Source organism: Mytilus galloprovincialis, chromosome 2 (assembly GCF_965363235.1).
Source record: "Mytilus galloprovincialis chromosome 2, xbMytGall1.hap1.1, whole genome shotgun sequence".
Lineage (NCBI taxonomy): Eukaryota > Metazoa > Mollusca > Bivalvia > Mytilida > Mytilidae > Mytilus > Mytilus galloprovincialis.
This window is the reverse complement of record NC_134839.1, coordinates 37,726,689-37,743,987: the sequence shown is the minus strand read 5'-3', so window position 1 is coordinate 37,743,987 and position 17,299 is coordinate 37,726,689. Positions and strand designations below refer to the sequence as shown.

At 32.5% G+C, this 17,299-nt stretch overlaps 2 protein-coding genes across 2 annotated transcripts in view; one reads left to right on the top strand and one right to left on the bottom strand.

Annotated features, from left to right (window-relative positions):
- Positions 1 to 9,786, bottom strand: part of LOC143063536 (uncharacterized) — a 49,509-nt gene extending 39,723 nt beyond the window's left edge. The window contains exons 1-2 of the mRNA XM_076235738.1: positions 9,697 to 9,786; positions 1,319 to 1,618 (exon numbers count right to left, since the gene is read on the bottom strand). Coding sequence (XP_076091853.1) covers positions 1,319 to 1,618; positions 9,697 to 9,775 — 379 coding nt within the window. The 5' untranslated portion in view covers positions 9,776 to 9,786. The remainder of the gene's footprint in view (positions 1 to 1,318; positions 1,619 to 9,696) is intronic.
- The window catches only part of LOC143063537 (tRNA (guanine(27)-N(2))-dimethyltransferase-like), a 197,922-nt gene that overhangs the window by 62,018 nt on the left and 118,605 nt on the right, over positions 1 to 17,299 (top strand). The gene's annotated exons all lie outside the window — the stretch shown is intronic.

Below are 17,299 nucleotides of genomic sequence, written 5' to 3'. Positions count from 1 at the left end.
ACCAAACTACTTATTTATAAAGAAATTCACCATAGATTTCCAGGATTGAAATTTTGCATATGCGCCAGAAGCGCGTTTCGTTTAAAAAAGACTAATCAGTGACGGCCAAATTTATTTTTTTAAAGGACAAATAAGGTAGTGCGAAGGTGAAGAGATGTGAGGATTAAACATTTTTAAATGTATTAACAAATACACCTAAAGTTATCTATTCCTGAGGTAGAAAAACCTTAGTATTTCAATAACACAAAGTTTTGTAAGCAGTTTCGCTATAAACATGACCATACCAATTATTTTAAACTGAATTTAAGGTAGAAAATTATATAAGTAAAAATATTGCAGGGATATATAGAAGTGCTTTTGCAAATTTTTGCTGTGGTGTTGCGCCTTAAAAATTGAAACGGGCCGGTATCAAAACTTCCCTACTAATGATAGAATATGTTTTAATTGTAACAAATATACAGTTGAAGATGAGAAACATGGTATTTTGGAAAGTGCACTATTTACAGTTTTTCGTGCTGCATTGTTTAGTCATGCTAATTCTTTTTGTCATGATTTTAATAGTATGTCACATGACGATAATTCGTATTTTTATTTAGTGATGAAAATGTATATAAGAAGATTATTACATTGATACAATTGGATTATCGGGTTTATCCAATCGAGCTGGTTAAATTAACAAAGTTCGAGCCTCGGCGAGGACTTTAAAATTTATCATTTAACTATTGGATAAATCCGACAATCCAAGCGTTACTATGTAATAATCTGTTTCTCTAATGATGAAAAGAAAATTTCTTTTTTTTTCTAAACCAAAATCCCCTTCGAGTGCTTTCCATTTTCCACGAAGTTGTCAATTTCATTAACACCTGTTAGAACATTTTGATCATTTCAGGGAGCTTAGAAAAGTTATGACCCTTTGACTCAGCCAATCATCTTCTGAGATCACCGGGGACCACACGTTGATTAATTATTCAATGGGTTGGGAAAGGGATATAATTCCATAGAATTAGAGAAACTTTTATACTGCCAAAAATCTCCTGTGATGTATTATTGAAAAGAAAGTGTATATATATTCTTAAAATGTATATTTTTTATTGTGCTTTATGTTTTATATATGGGAATGTATATATAATGTTTAAAGTCTCTCAAACTATTTTTTAGAGTGGCCCTTGTTTTATATGTGAAGTTGTTTCATTATATAAAAGTTTTATAAGAGATGAGACTTAAACGAAATATTGGCTTATCTTGTCTTAAAGTAATTCCACATGTTTCTTCAGACAAAAATACTTAAAAGCCTTAAAGCTATATCATGATTAAATACCTGTATCTAAAATGTTATCAAAAAGACGTAGCGTAGCTGTAACGTCACCGTCCACATCGACAAGGACCAATATGTCTTCTAAAAATCCATTTACTTCAGCCAGAAGACTTTTTCTATATTGTAGCATTTTTGTTTTTATTGAGATGTACAATAAAATGCTTCCATGTGACGCATTGTCTAGCTTGATTGTATATCTTCCATCATTCAATCTATCTTTTAATCGATTGATTTTAACCGTGGCTTCTTCTATATTTGTACAACCTTGTATTTCAATTGTTGCTGGAATTTCGCCTGTGTATTCTGATATAAATAAGATAGAGAACAAAAATTCATTAGTTAGCTAGTTTCATTAAAAGGAGAAATTTTACAGACGAAGATAATTTCACTAGAAATTGCGTGAAGGAATTCGACGAATACCCTAACATCAGTCAATGCACCGGACTCTATGACATCAGTTTTAAACCCATCTTCTTGATGTTTTCCGTACTGATGGAAAATTTTGTTTCCCTATTTATATGCAATAATACGCGAAAGCAAGTCAAATTGTTTGTATATATATTGTGTATATATTTGAATATTGAAAATCAGTAAACGGATGTCAATTTGTTTCAATATTCTACATTCAACATTCGAATGTTTAAAAAAAAATCAGCATTCATTTTCAACATTTGATATTCGTTTTCAATATTCAACTTTCGATTTCTATATTCATCGTTCGTTTTTCAACATTCAACATTCGATTTTCAACATTCAACATTCATTTTTCAACATTCAACATGTTGAATTGAAAACAATTGTTGAATTTTGAAAATCGAATGTTGAATGTTGAAAATCGAATGTTCATGTTAAAAATCGATTGTTGAATGTTGACAATTGAATAAATCAAATGTTGAATGTGGAAAATCGAATGTTGAAAACGAATGTCGAATGTTGATAATAAATTTGGAATGTTGAAAACGAATGTTGAACGTTGAAAAATGGATTTTATTCTTTATAAAGCACAAAGGTGTCAGTATTCACCTCAAAAACTAATAAAAACCTTTGAATAGACTTATTAAGAAGAGATATAGTTACGATACTGTTGTCAGGTCATTAACTATTGCATATTTTGGTGTTAATATTGATTCACTTATAGGGTCTTTGCATCGGAACTAAACACATTTATTCAAAAACCAGTTGTTGGCATGACACGGGTTATGTTCTTCTCATATATGTTATGATGGTATGATACTAAACCCCTAACGGGAAGGATTGTGCCTGATGTTCATATGATGAAATCATAATCTTTCAGTCAGTTTAATTGAAGTCTGGAGCTGGCATGTCAGTTAACTGCTAGTAGTCTATTGTTATTTATGTATTATTGTCATTTTGTTTATTTTCTTTGGTTACATCTTCTGACATCAGACTCGGACTTCTCTTGAACTGAATTTTAATGTGCGTATTGTTATGCGTTTACTTTGCTACATTGGCTAGACGTATAGGGGGAGGGTTGATATCTCACAAACATGTTTAACCCCGCCGCACTTTTGCGCCTGTCCCAAGTCAGGAGCCTCTGGTCTTTGTTAGTCTTGTATTATTTTAATTTTACTTTCTTGTGTACAATTTGGAAATTAGTATTGCGTTCATTACCACTGAACTAGTATATATTTGTTTAGGGGCCAGCTGAAGGACGCCTCCGGGTGCGGGAATTTCTCGCTACATTGAAGACCTGTTGGTGACCTTCTGCTGTTGTGGGTTTTTTTTTTCTATGGTCGGGTTGTTGTCTCTTTGGCACATTCCCAATTTCCATTCTCAATTTTATTTTGAAGTTAAACATTAATTGATGAAAAGGAATCTTGAATGTTGAATGATGAAAAGAATCTTGAATGTTGAAAATTGAACCAACTTGACATTCGTACAAGATATCAGAACTTGTAAATGTTATTGACTATTTAAATTTAAGATTGAAGGTTAATAACGAATGTTGAATGTTGAAAACGAATATGCAATGTTCAAAAACGAATATTGAAAGTTGAAATCGAATATTGAATATTGAAAATCGAATGTTGAAAAAGATTGTTGAATGTTTGAAAAGAATATGTTAAATCTTGAATATTGAATATGGAACCAACTTGTAATCCGTACAGGAGATTAGGACTCGTGAATATTATTAACTTTCAAGATTGAATGATGATAACAAATGTTGAATGTTGAAAACGAATGTTCAATGTCCAAAAACCCATGTTGAATGTTTAAACCGAATGCTGAATATTGATATTGAATATTGAATGTTGAAAATCGATCGTTGAAAATAAATTTAGGATGTTGATAGCGAATGTGGAATGTTGAAAACAAATGTTGAATGTTGAAAACAAATGTTGAATGTTGAAACACGAATGTTGAATGTTGAGTCAAACGTTAAATTTTGAAAACGAATGTTGAATGTTGAGAATCGAATGTTGAAAATTAATGTTGAAAACGAATGCTGAAAACGAATGTTGAAAACGAATGTTGAATGTTGAAAATCGAATGTTGAAAATTAATGTTGAAAACGAATGCTGAAAACGAATGTTGAAAACGAATGTTGAAAACGAACGTTGAAAGTTGATAATGTATGTTGAATGTTGAAAACGAATGTTGAGTATTGAAAAACGAATCTTGAATATTGAAATCGAATGTTGAATTTTGAAAACGAATATTGAATGTTGATAATCGAATTTTGAATATTGAAACGAATGTTGAATGTTAAAAACCAATGTTGAAAGTTGAAATAGAATGCCAAAAAAATATTGAGACCAGGTGCTCCGCAGGGCGCAGCTTTATACGACCGCAGAGGTCGAACCCTGAACAGTTGGATACAGCTCTGAATTTGGATTGTGATCAATTTTTTTTACATAATATGAGTTTCTGACACAAAACAAATGTCAAGATCTTACAAATCTATTATGAATATTGTGCTATTAAAGGTTTCTTCTTCAAACTTTTCAAAAATTTGGAATTTGAGAAATTTGGGAAAAAAAATAAAACTACTACCAACCCCCAAGTCCAAAAAATTTCTCTATACATTATTTACAAGTAGTGTAATGGAGGTAAATCTGAACATACCAAACATTGTAAGTTAACTGTTTTTGAATTACCTCCCTTACACTGCTTTTAAATTGTCTTAATTGTCCATTGACCAGAAATACCTAGTTTCCCCCTTTTTTGTCCCTTACTCCCCTATTTTGCCCCTCATTCCAAAACATTTTGAGCCATAACCCCCCAAAGTCATTACTATTCATCCCTTAATGGTATGGAAACTTGTGGTATAATTTCAGAGGATCCATCCACTTTAACACAAGTTATTGTTTGAAAACTACAATAATGCTTATTTTGGGACCTCTTTTTGGCCCCCTAATTCCTAAACTATTGGGACCACAACCCCCAAAAATCCATCCAACCTTCCATTAGTGGTATTAAACCTTCTGGTAAAAATTTATAGAGATTCATTCACTAAATCTAAAGTTATTGTCCGGAAAACTTAGTTTTTCCACTTTTTGCTCCTAATTTCGCCTTTTTTAGCCATCAATTCCAATTTTTTTTAGCCTCAACCCCCCAAAACTCATAACTAACTATCCCTTCATGGTATGGAAACTTGTTGAATAATTTCAGAGCGATTCACCCACTTAAACACAAGTTATTGTTTGGAAACTACAAAAATGCTTATTTTGGGCCCCCTAATTCGTAAACTATTGGAACCATAACCCCCAAAATCAATCCCAACCTTCCTTAAGTTGTATTGAACCTTCTGGTAAAAATTTATACAGATCAATTCACTAAATCTTAAGTTATTGTCCGGAAACTAAATGCGTCTTCGGACGACGCAGACGACGACGACATGATACCATTATACCACGCAAACTTTTTTTGGCGATCGTATAAATATGATGTTTTACACAAAAAGATGTTTGAATGTTTCAAACGAAAGTTGAATATTGATAACGAATACTGAATGTTTAAATCGAACGTTAAAAATAAATTAAGGATGCTGAAAGGGAATGTGGAATGTTGAAAACAAATGTTGAATGTTGAAAAACGAATGTTGAATGTTGAAGTCTAATGTAGAATTCTTGAAACGATGTTGCATGTTGAGAATCGAATGTTGAAAACGAATGTCGAATGTTGAAAACGAATGTTGAATATTGAAAAACGAATGTTGAATACTGAAATCGCATGTTAAATATTGAAAACGATTGTTAAATTTTCAACATCGAATTTTGAAACGAATGTTGATCAATGTTGATAATAAATGTGTTGAATGTTGAATATTGAATATTGAACCAACTAGACATCCGTTAGATTGTTGAATGTACACGTATGTCGTAAAATTAACATTTTAATCCTGGTATCTATGATAAGTTTATTTTCAACACCACTTAGTCGATGCCACTGCTGGTGGAGATTTATTTCCCCGAGGGTATCACCAGCCCAGTAGTCAGCACTTATGTGTTGACTTCAGTTATCATTGATATGTTCATAATTATAAATCAACTGTTAACAAAACTTTGATTTTTTGAAAAACTAAGGCTTTTCTACCTCAGGAATAGATTACCTTAGCTGTATTTGGCTGAACTTTTAGGAATTTTTGGTCCTCAAGGCTCTTCAACGTCGTACTCTATTTGGCCTTTTAAACATTTTTTTATTCGAGCATCACTGATGAGTCTTTTATAGACGAAACGGAGGCGTAAAAATAACATTTTTTTTTATCCTGGTATCTATGATTAGTTTATTTGAAAATTAATACAACTAGACATCCGTAATAAGAGACTAGGACTCGTGGCTTATAAACTCATAAAGATTAAAATATTATGATACAGTGTAGACTCGTGAAAGTTATTGACTATTAAGATTTAAGATATAATTATTTTTTATTCAACAATTATCTTATTTTAATTTTTAAGTACCGTCTTGATTTCAGAAAATAATAATTGTAATTTCAGGTCACAAAGAGGGAAAAATCAATTAACACAACTTCGTATTTTGAAAACGAATGTTAAATATTACGAATCGAATGTTGAATACCAATGTTGAATGTTGATAATGAATGTTGAATTTTGAGTATTGAAAAACGAATGTTGAATATTGAAATCGAATATTGAATATTGAAAACGTACATTTAATGTTGAAAATCGAATGTTGAAAACCAATTTTGAATGTTGAAAAAGGGTGTTGAATGTTGAAAAAGAATGCTGAAAAAGATATTTGAAAAAAGAAGTTTTACACAAAGAAATGTTTGAATGTTGAAAACGAAAGTTAAATATTGATAACGAATATTGAATTTTGAAAATCAAACGTTGAAAATGAATTAAAGATTTTGAAAGCGAATGTGGAATGTTGAACACAAATGTGGAATGTTGAAAAACGAATGTTTAATTTTGAATTTTGAAAATGAATGTTGCATGTTGAGAATCGAATGTTGAAAATGAAAGTTGAATGTTGAATGTTGAAAGTTGAAAACGAATGTTGAGTATTGAAAAACGAATTTTAAATATTGAAATCGAACTATGAATATTGAAAGCGAATGTTAATTCTTGAAAATCGAATGTTGTCAACGAATATTGAATGTTGAAAACGAATGTTTAATGTTGACAACGAATGCCCAAATTTTTTTTTTTTGAAAAAATGAAGTTTTACGCAAAAAAATGTTTGAATGTTGACTGTTGAAATTCAATGTTCAATGTTGAAAACGAATGATGTATGTTCAACATCGAATGTTGAAAACGAATGTTAAATGTGGATAATAAATGTATTGAATGTTGAATATTGAACCAGCTAGACATCCGTAAATTATTATAATAAGAGATCAGGACTCGTTGCTTATAAACTGATACAGATTAAACTATTACGATACAGTGTAGACTCGTGAAAGTTATTGACTATTAAGATTTAAGATATAGTTAATTTTTATTCAACATTCATCTTATTTTAATTTTTCCTTACCGTCTTTATTTCAGAAAATAATAGTTCTAATTTCTTGTCACATTGAGGGAAAAATCAATTAACAAATCTTCTTATTTATTTTTATAAAACTAATCGATAAACGGGTATGGGCAATGAGAAAATGCATTATACTCATAATCTTGTGAGCTATATTTTTTGCATTAAACAAAACCAATTAAACTAAATACACAATGACTTATTGTTCGAATCTTAATTTTGTTTGCTCCATTAGAGAAAAAAAATAAACCAACCTGATTTTAAAGAAGACTTCGATTGAAAAAAAAACCATTAAGATCAGACAAATACAAGAAGTAAACAACGGGACTTAACTAACACCTTGTTAGCCATTTTTGGTATCAACAAAGTCGTTGATTTTGCAGCAAACTTGACTTGCACACTAAAGAACGTTACTATTTTAGACAATTGTTTCCACGATATTGTCTGAAATATTCCATGTAAAAATAAAGCTCGTAGTCCCCATCCCCAGAAAGACGGCAATAAAAACATATTTACACGTAATATGTTTACTGGTATATAATACAAACTAGAGGCTCTAAAGAGCCTGTGTCGCTCACCTTGGTCTATGTGAATATTAAACAAAGGAAGCAGATGGATTCATGACAAAATGGTGTTTTGGTGATGGTGATGTGTTTGTACATCTTACTTTACTAAACAGTCTTGCTGCTTATAATTATCTCTATCTTTAATGAACTTGGCCCAGTAGTTTCAGTGGAAAATGTTAATAAAAATTTACAAATTTTATTAAAATTGTTAAAAATAGACTATAAAGGACAATAAATCCTTAGGGGGTCAATTGACCATTTCGGTCATGTTGACTTATTTGGAAATCTTACTTTGCTGAACATTATTGCTGTTTACAGTTTATCTCTATCTATAATAATATTCAAGATAATAACCAAAAACAGCAAAATTTCCTAAAAACTACCGATTCAGGGGCAGAAACCCAACAACAGGTTGTCTTATTCATCTGATAATTTCGGGGCAGATAGATCTTGACCTGATAAACAATTTTACCCCATGTCAGATTTGCTCTACATGCTTTGGTTTTTGAGTTATAAGCCAAAAACTGCATTTTACCCCTATGTTCTATTTCTAGCTGTGGCGGCCATCTTGATTTGATGGCCGGGTCACCAGACACATTTTGTAAACGAAATACTTCAAAGATAATTGTGGCCAAGTTTTGATTAATTTGGCCCAGTAGTTTCAGAGGAGAAGATTTTTGTAAATGATAACCAAGATTTACGAAAAATGGTTAAAAATTGACAATAAAGGGCAATAACTCCTAAAGGGGTCAACTGACCATTTCAGTCAGTTTGACTTATTTGTAAATCTTACTTTGCTGAACATTATTGCTGTTTACAGTTTATCTCTATCTATAATAATATTCAAGATAATAACCAAAAACAGCAAAATTTCCTTAAAATTACCAATTCAGGGGCAGCAACCCAACAACGGTCTGTCCGATTCATCTGCAAATTTCAGGGCAGATAGATCTTCACCTGATAAACAATTTTACCTATGTCATATCAGATTTGCTATAAATGCTTTGGTTTTTGAGTTATAAGCCAAAAACTGCATTTTACCCCTATGTTCTATTTTTAGCTGTGGCGGCCATCTTGATTTGATGGCCGGGTCACCAGACACATTTTGTAAACGAAATACCCCCAAAGATAATTGTTGCCAAGGTTGGATTAACTTGGCCCAGTAGTTTCAGAGGAGAAGATTTTTGTAAATGATAACCAAGATTTACGAAAAATGGTTAAAATTGACAATAAAGGACAATAACTCCTAAAGGTGTCAACTGACCATTTCGGTCACTTGACTTATTTGTAAATCTTACTTTGCTGAACATTATTGCTGTTTACAGTTTATCTCTATCTATAATAATATTCAAGATAATAACCAAAAACAGCAAAATTTCCTTAAAATTACCAATTCAGGGGCAGCAACCCAACAACGGTCTGTCCGATTCATCTGCAAATTTCAGGGCAGATAGATCTTGACCTGATAAACAATTTTACCTATGTCTTATCAGATTTGCTATAAATGCGTTGGTTTTTGAGTTATAAGCCAAAAACTGCATTTTACCCCTATGTTCTTTTTTTAGCAATGGCGGCCATCTTGGTTGGTTGGCCGGGTCAACGGACACATTTTTTAAACTAGATACCCCAATGATGATTGTGGCCAAGTTTGGTTTAATTTGTTCCAGTAGTTTCAGATGAGAAGATATATCGACGGACGACGGACGACGGACGACGGACGCAAAGTGATGGGAAAAGCTCACTTGGCCCTTCGGGCCAGTTGAGCTAAAAATCAATGCATACACTTAACACAAATAAACATAAATATTTCAAGGAACTGACTGTTATAGTAAATGCAGTGATATATTATTTCCTTACCACCTTTTTCATTTGTTTCTTGTATCTCTCTTACAAAATCTTTTTCATAGTAAATATGCATTATTCCATTATTTTCCATTTTATGGCTCTTCTGATCTGAATTGAAGAAAAATTAAAAAAAAAAGATTTGAAAGCAAAAGAATAATAAAATTCGAACAGAGCGATTACTATATTGCACAATTATTCTTTATTACGACGATGCATGTATTCTACAATAAAAAAAAAAAACAAAAAAAAACATCCCGCTGATTTTCGATTTAATCCTGCAATCAGGTAACTGTTTTGCAAATAACAGGTCCACATATAACCTGCTTTCATGTTGAGAAATCAGTAATATGGGTAACAGCTCATTTTGGGATCATCTAATGGCGGTCCGCCTTTAAACAAAAATCGCAGAACAAAAATTATTGGTCCATGTGCTTGTTTTCGAGATATAAGCCATTGAAAATTTGACGGCCTTGCTTTTCGTCCTGTTTCTAAAGCTCGTACAAATACATTTTATATTTTCCGCGCCAATGTACATATATTGTATATTTAGAGCAGAAAGTAAACCATGCATTACAATATATGTTGTCAACACGATTTGTTGGTTGGTAGCGTTTACAGAACGATTATAGCCTCGGAGTATATAGAATCAACTGTAATACTGAAGATCCATGTTGTTTGTGGCGCAAATTGAAATTTCCTTTCTTGTGACAAAAAAAGTACGCTAAGAAAAGAATTCGTCATAAAATCTTATCTTTTACAAAGGACATGATACGATAATAATATCGTTTCCTTTAAAAGGAATGTGATGTCAAAGTTTCGTCATTGAATCCTCTTGTTTAAATATTTCACATGGACCGAACTAAAAAAGAATGTAACCATATAGAAACTAAAAGTTAATGAGCAAATATAAAAACAGGTTTTTGATATCTTTAACAAATCAACAAAAATTTAAGGAAGAATAACTATTAACAATTCAAAAAACATTGCAAAATACAAGTACTTAAAACCCCTTTTAAAAAGGTTATCATAACAATAATTTAACTTACGTTTTAGCTCATTAATTTCTTCAAGTGCATTCACGTATTTCTCCTCGGTTTTTGCGTCAATAGGATCAGTTTGTAGCGACAGAATTTTTGCTAAAAACCCATTTTTAGGACTCTTTTTAAGGAACGTATCAAAACGTCTTCCGATATCAATAAAATCGGTAAAATACTTTTGAAAGTCTGCTTCTGAAACTTCTTTTGATGCTCTATGACATAAACTGTTACGATAAAGGCGAATTCTTTCTACATCATCACTGATTGATATATCACATGACCTGGGTTGTCGTCCCCATTTTTGTTTTGGAGTTGGTATAATATTAAAATATTTAAGCAACTTATAAGCCAGTGTCACATCCACGTCAGCATATCCTTTATGGTACATGCTTTGAAACATCTTTATTTCCTCAAAATTGAGACGGACGTTGTTTTGTTCCGTTGGATTGAGTTTGCCGTCATGTTCAATCATATTACAAAGTGCGATAGGTCTAATATGATGTAATAGAAGTTTTTGCATCATTTCTGGAAACTCATTTAATACAACTAATGAATAACGTGCTAATCTGGTTTTTGATTCTTTTGTATATAACACCGATGATGCCATTTTATATTTTTTGTTAATTTCTTTCAAACCTGTCAAAATACAATTGCGGTATTTTTCATTAAAATGCAATATGTTTCTTGTTTTTTTGCTTAGTACTGATTTATCGTGTCTATTAAGTTCCGCGATTTGCAACTGATTTTTACAGTGTGTTCTAATGTTGTGCTGTAACAACAATGTTCAAAGTTAGGGAATGATAAGGTGCTAACAAACATGTTCAACCTCGCCACTGGCTTTATGTGCCTGCTCCAAGCCAGATGTCTGTAATTTAGTGGTTGTTCTTGGTGTTTGTTTGGTTGTATTAAAATAAAAATGAATTGTTATTAATAAGGTCGAAAGTTCGAATTCAAATTGCTTCACATTTTTCATGTCGGTGCCTTTTAATAGTTCATTATCACGGTCATCACTCGGCTAACCGAGAGATTGGTCGGTTAATTCATATTGAGTGTGCGGCTATATAGGCGGTTGGTCTGTTAATCGGATTGGCTAAAGTCTGTTAATCTGGTGTTATCAAGAAAATCATTACAAGGTCAGGATGTTTCATAGTATTACTTTTTAAATATTTTTTTATCATAAAAACTATTCATGTCTGGCAAAACAATTTAGTGTACTGAATCCAGAGGTGTATTTTTTTTCTAGCTTCGATAAACGATCTATTGAATGAAAAGGCGGGTAACTTACTCATCAATGAATGTATATACATTTTACACACACAAAATGTACACAAAATGACAAGTTGGTTGCATTTACTTGCATGCAATATTTTGAATATCGAAAAGACAGGCATAATGTTTGTTATCTATTGTAGCGATTTTAGTTTGACTGTATAATTCGTGATTATGTAACATATATTTTTATTAATACGTTTGGGTTAAATAACATTTTTCTAGGGCACCGCCCGGTTTTTTTTTATTAGTTTGAACGGTGTCTTATTCGTTATTAGAATCGTTGATGTAAAGCCCGGTATCTTTAGAACCACCTGGTACCTTATCTTTGGAACCGTCGGGGTACCGCCCGTAATTATGTGTATAAGGGGATGCGAGAGAGATCAGAGAAAGGAGATAGTAAGCTACAAGACTTGAGAGTGATATTGTGTTAGGGAATAAGGATTATTGTTCAACTGTTTTATTTTGTTAAACTGATATTATACATTTAACAGATTACAAAGTGATTTGAATTGAAACTTTGTGTTGTGGTTTGTTTTCTTTGTGCCATTTGAACATGGATTTTACGTAATTTACGCAAGAACAAGAATCCATAGAAAAAGACAGTAACGGTACAAATGGTGGCAGCGGTGGGATAGCCCTACAGGAAGTTAAATATACGTAATGAAAATAATTGTTGGAATATCAGTGAGACTTTAACTATTTGGATACCTGTTAAAAATTTCAGTATAAGTTGTGATTTTTTAATTTATTATGGAGATAGATCGAAATAGAACTGACTATAATATTTATCCAATGGATTTTACGAATGTTGGACAAGAGCAGACTGTTTCTGGAGAACACAACTTTTGGAACAGAAGTCAGTATTCACTGGGATTATTTTCACCGTCTCAAGAATTCCAGGGAGTACGTGATTCCATTCTAAGGACACCGGGAGATTCCAGAACCGCACAGCGGACGGTCTTTGGAACACTATGGTTGACGGTGCCGACAACTAACATTTGGGGTGGTTTCGACGGTAGCAGTAATTGGAAGGATGAATTTTTTTTTTTAGCACACCGATGTCTGATATGAACCAGAGACGACAAAATGACAATACAGCCGGAATTGATAATAAATTGAAGAAATTCGTTCCTAGGTGAATTTGGTTTATCTTAAGTTTGATACTTGTGGTCGTTTTCTGTAACATTTCCTTTTTATGACATTGTTTGCTGGCTGAAGCAAAATGTTATATTATCTGTGGTTACTCTACTGATAACATTTCTAGTATCGGTAATTTTGAAGTTATTCGTAGATGAAACCTCGAGACGTTTGGAACACTTTGGTAACCACAAATAAGACAGAAGATGGCCAACTGATACCGTACGTCAGAAATTGAACTTCGACCAGAATATTCCACATATTAGAGACAATGCAGAACTCATCATCATCGTTGCAAGTTAACCGATCCGAAGTTCAGGTAAAGATAACATTTAGTGGCAGTAACGATGATGTGCTAGCAGACTTTTTATGTTACTTTGAAAACATTGCGACACTAGATGCGTCGATTGAAGAGAGAAAAAGGTTAGTGTTCTTTACTACCTTGCGAGGACAGGCAGAAACATTCATGAACGGATTGCCGTCAGATATCCAAATGAGATGGGAGAGTTTAATTAATAAGATGGAGTCACGGTTTGGACATTCAAACATGAAAGAAAGCTACCTTGCAGAGGAAAAACTAAGAAGAAGGAAACCTGGTGAATCGTTTAGAGATTTGGGTCAATCTATTGAAGATTTGTATAGGCGTGCATACCCATCTCATTCAGAACTTGTCCAAGAAAATAGTATCAGATCGTTTCTTGACGCTTGCGGTGAGTCAGAGGAGTTCCGCATGTTTATAAGGCGAACTAAGCCTAGTATACGAATGAATGAAGGAAATGTGATTAAGGTTAACAGGAGAAATAATTTATATATTTATATATTCTAGCTTCGATAAACGATGTATTAAATAAAAAGGTGGGTAACTTACTCATCAATGAATGTATATACAGGTTACACACACAAAATGTACACAAAATGACAAGTTGGTTGCATTTACTTGCATGCAATATTTTGAATATCGAAAAGACAGGCATAATGTTTGTTATCCATTGTAGCGATATAAGTTTGAATGTATAATTCGTTATTATGTTACATATATTTTTATTAATACGTTTGGGTTAAATTACATTTCTATAGGGCACCGCCCGGTATTTTTATTAATTTGAACGGTGTCTTATTCATTATTAGAACCGTTCATGTAAAGCCCGGTACCCTATCTTTGGAACCGTCGGGGTACCGCCTGTAATTATGTATACAAGGGGACGCGAGAGAGATCATAGAAATGAGATAGTTATCTAGAACACAGGTACTTGTGGACAGGATACCCTTTGGGTGCCCCTGAGTGGGAATATCCCGAATGACCCCCCGCCCCCCATGTACGGGAAAATTTCATAAAAAACCGCTAAAATTTTCCCGTACTTTTTTTAGTCATTCTCTGTCTTTTTTATTTATTTCAGTGCAATTCGGAAGTCCTCGGAAGAAAGAACGGAGTTGTCGTTGCTGCGCAGATTACTCGCCAGATGTCAGTTGGTCATCATTTCCGTCATTTCTGCTTTGAACATTTCAAAATGTCGATAAAAATTGTGAATCGTTCGATTAAAACTATGAATTACTGGACTATTTGAGCTCCGATTTAATAAATATATGTATCCCTAAAGAGCAAATTCATTATTGAAAGGAAAGAAGTCAGTGACATGAAAGGTAGGATCGTTTATTAATATTATTTTTAAGGTGATTACTAATGGTTACCTCAAGTAAACAAAAACAGAGTGACTTACCTTCTCTCTATAAACATATCAGTCGACTGGCAAAAATCTCAAATGCTGTTTGTCAGTAACTTCGACATATATTCCCAGTGAAAACAATTTAAATAAACGTTTAATAAAAAATAAATCAAAATTAAACTACATGGGGGGGGGGGGGGGGGGTGTCATTCGGGATATTCCCACTCAGGGGCACCCAAAGGGTGTCCTGTCCACAAGTACCTGTGATCTAGAAGGCTTGAGAGTGATATTGTGTTAGTGGATAAGGATTATTGTTCAACTGTTTTATTATATTAAACTGATATTATAAATTTAACATATTACACTGTGATTTGAATTGAAACTTTGTGTTGTGGTTTGTTTTCTTTGTGCCATTTGAACATGGATTTTACGTAATTTACCACAGGCACTTGTTTCTATCCATACGAAGGTCGACTATCCATATAAATAGAAGAAGGTGGCTAACGAAATTTTTTTTTAGGTCACGACAGTCTCCGCTTGGGACGCTTTTTCTACCCTTCAACTTAATGCTAAAAATCCCTACCTTATATGAATCGATTCAGTGAATATTTTCCTTTAACACTAAACTAATTTCATAATCCCCACAGTGTTCCTCTTCACGGTAATCTACTCTCAATTCACTAAACCATGTCCAAAAGTTCAACTACCATCTTTTCAATGTATCTACTTCCCGTTGACATCGCAGTAAATTTATTTTGTTTTCATTGACTCAGTTTCTTTCCCCTAATTCTTATGAATCTGAATACGTTTTTTACCTCCAAAATAAAAGATCGATGAAATTCTTTAGAGTTACCATATACATTCGGAATTCTCTAGTATTATCGAATTCATTCAAATTAGTTTCTGACTTTCTGATTTTTTTAATAACAACGATAAATGTACTTATTTCGGTGAAATTTCATCTTTAAAAATATATTGATAATGAAAATAATACACTGGTAATTTTACAGAATCATTTCGTTTTTAAAAAGATAGCATTCTGCCCACAACCGGAAGTAGATACATTGAAAAGATGGTAGTTGAACTTTTGGACATGGTTTAGTGAATTGAGAGTAGATTACCGTGAAGAGGAACACTGTGGGGATTATGAAATTAGTTTAGTGTTAAAGGAAAATATTCACTGAATCGATTCATATAAGGTAGGGATTTTTAACATTGAGTTGAAGGGTAGAAAAAGCGTCCCAAGAGGAGACTCGTGACCTAAAAAAAATTTCGTTAGCCACCTTCTTCTATTTATATGGATAGTCGACCTTCGTATGGATAGAAACAAGTGCCTGTGTAATTTACGCTACCTCAAAATAACACATCGACAAACAAGAATCCATACAAAAACGACAATGCTACACCATATTTATATCATTATGTGAAAAATCTACCAGAAAATCTGTATTTCGGTTACATATATCAATTTCTATTAAAAACCTGGTTTGTTTTAACTTCTCTGTAACCTTTGAACTTACATGGTTTTATGAGAATAAACTATAATATAACTATGTTAATTGGTCGGATGTATAAAACTTGGTCTGTTAATTGGTCTGTTAAGAGTTATGAATGACAATAAAAGTATAATTTAATTGCTATATGGGGTTTTATCGGAACATATGGGTAGGTCCAAGACGAGTGGCTAAAATATACGGGAACAACACATGAACAATGAAACAAAAATTTAAACAATGGAAACTGAAATTTGATAAACATGGTTTCAAAAAGTGTATTATTAAAGTAATATTAAAGTAATATTAATTTCATCCAACAATGGTCGCATATATCATGTGGATTCTGTTTTATTGTCATGAATGACACCAACTTGTCATCTAAATTGGTAAACAGTATAAAAAATCAGAGATAAACTTCGTAATGTAACAAAACATCAGTATTAAGTCAATGATTTGTAAAGTGACACTATACAAATCCTTGAGTAAGTAAAATGTTTTTTTCTTAAATTTTAGCATGAAGTGAAAAAAATTGATTGTCACTCTGTAGTGATTAAACATCGCGGAAAATTCAATTTAAAACATTTAAAATTATTATACCATGTGTAAATAGTTATCAAAGGTACCAGGATTATAATTTAGTACGCCAGACGCGCGTTTCGTCTACATAAGACTCATCAGTGACGCTCATATTAAATATTTATAAAGCCAAACAAGTACAAAGTTGAAGAGCATTGAGGATCCAAAACTCCAAAAAGTTGTGCCAAATACGGCTAAGGTAATCCATGCCTTGGATAAGAAAATCCTTAGTTTTTCGAAAAATTTTAATTTACATGTAAACAATTTTGTCTTCACTTTTAAACATTTTTTTATCAAATGGACTGAAATATGTTTATAATTGCATACAAACATAAACAAACCTTTCAACATCAATCTTTCTCTACACCAACTTGAAGGTCACTTGATACAAAAACAAGCACGTGTGCGGACTGCCAGTCGGCTAAATAAATTA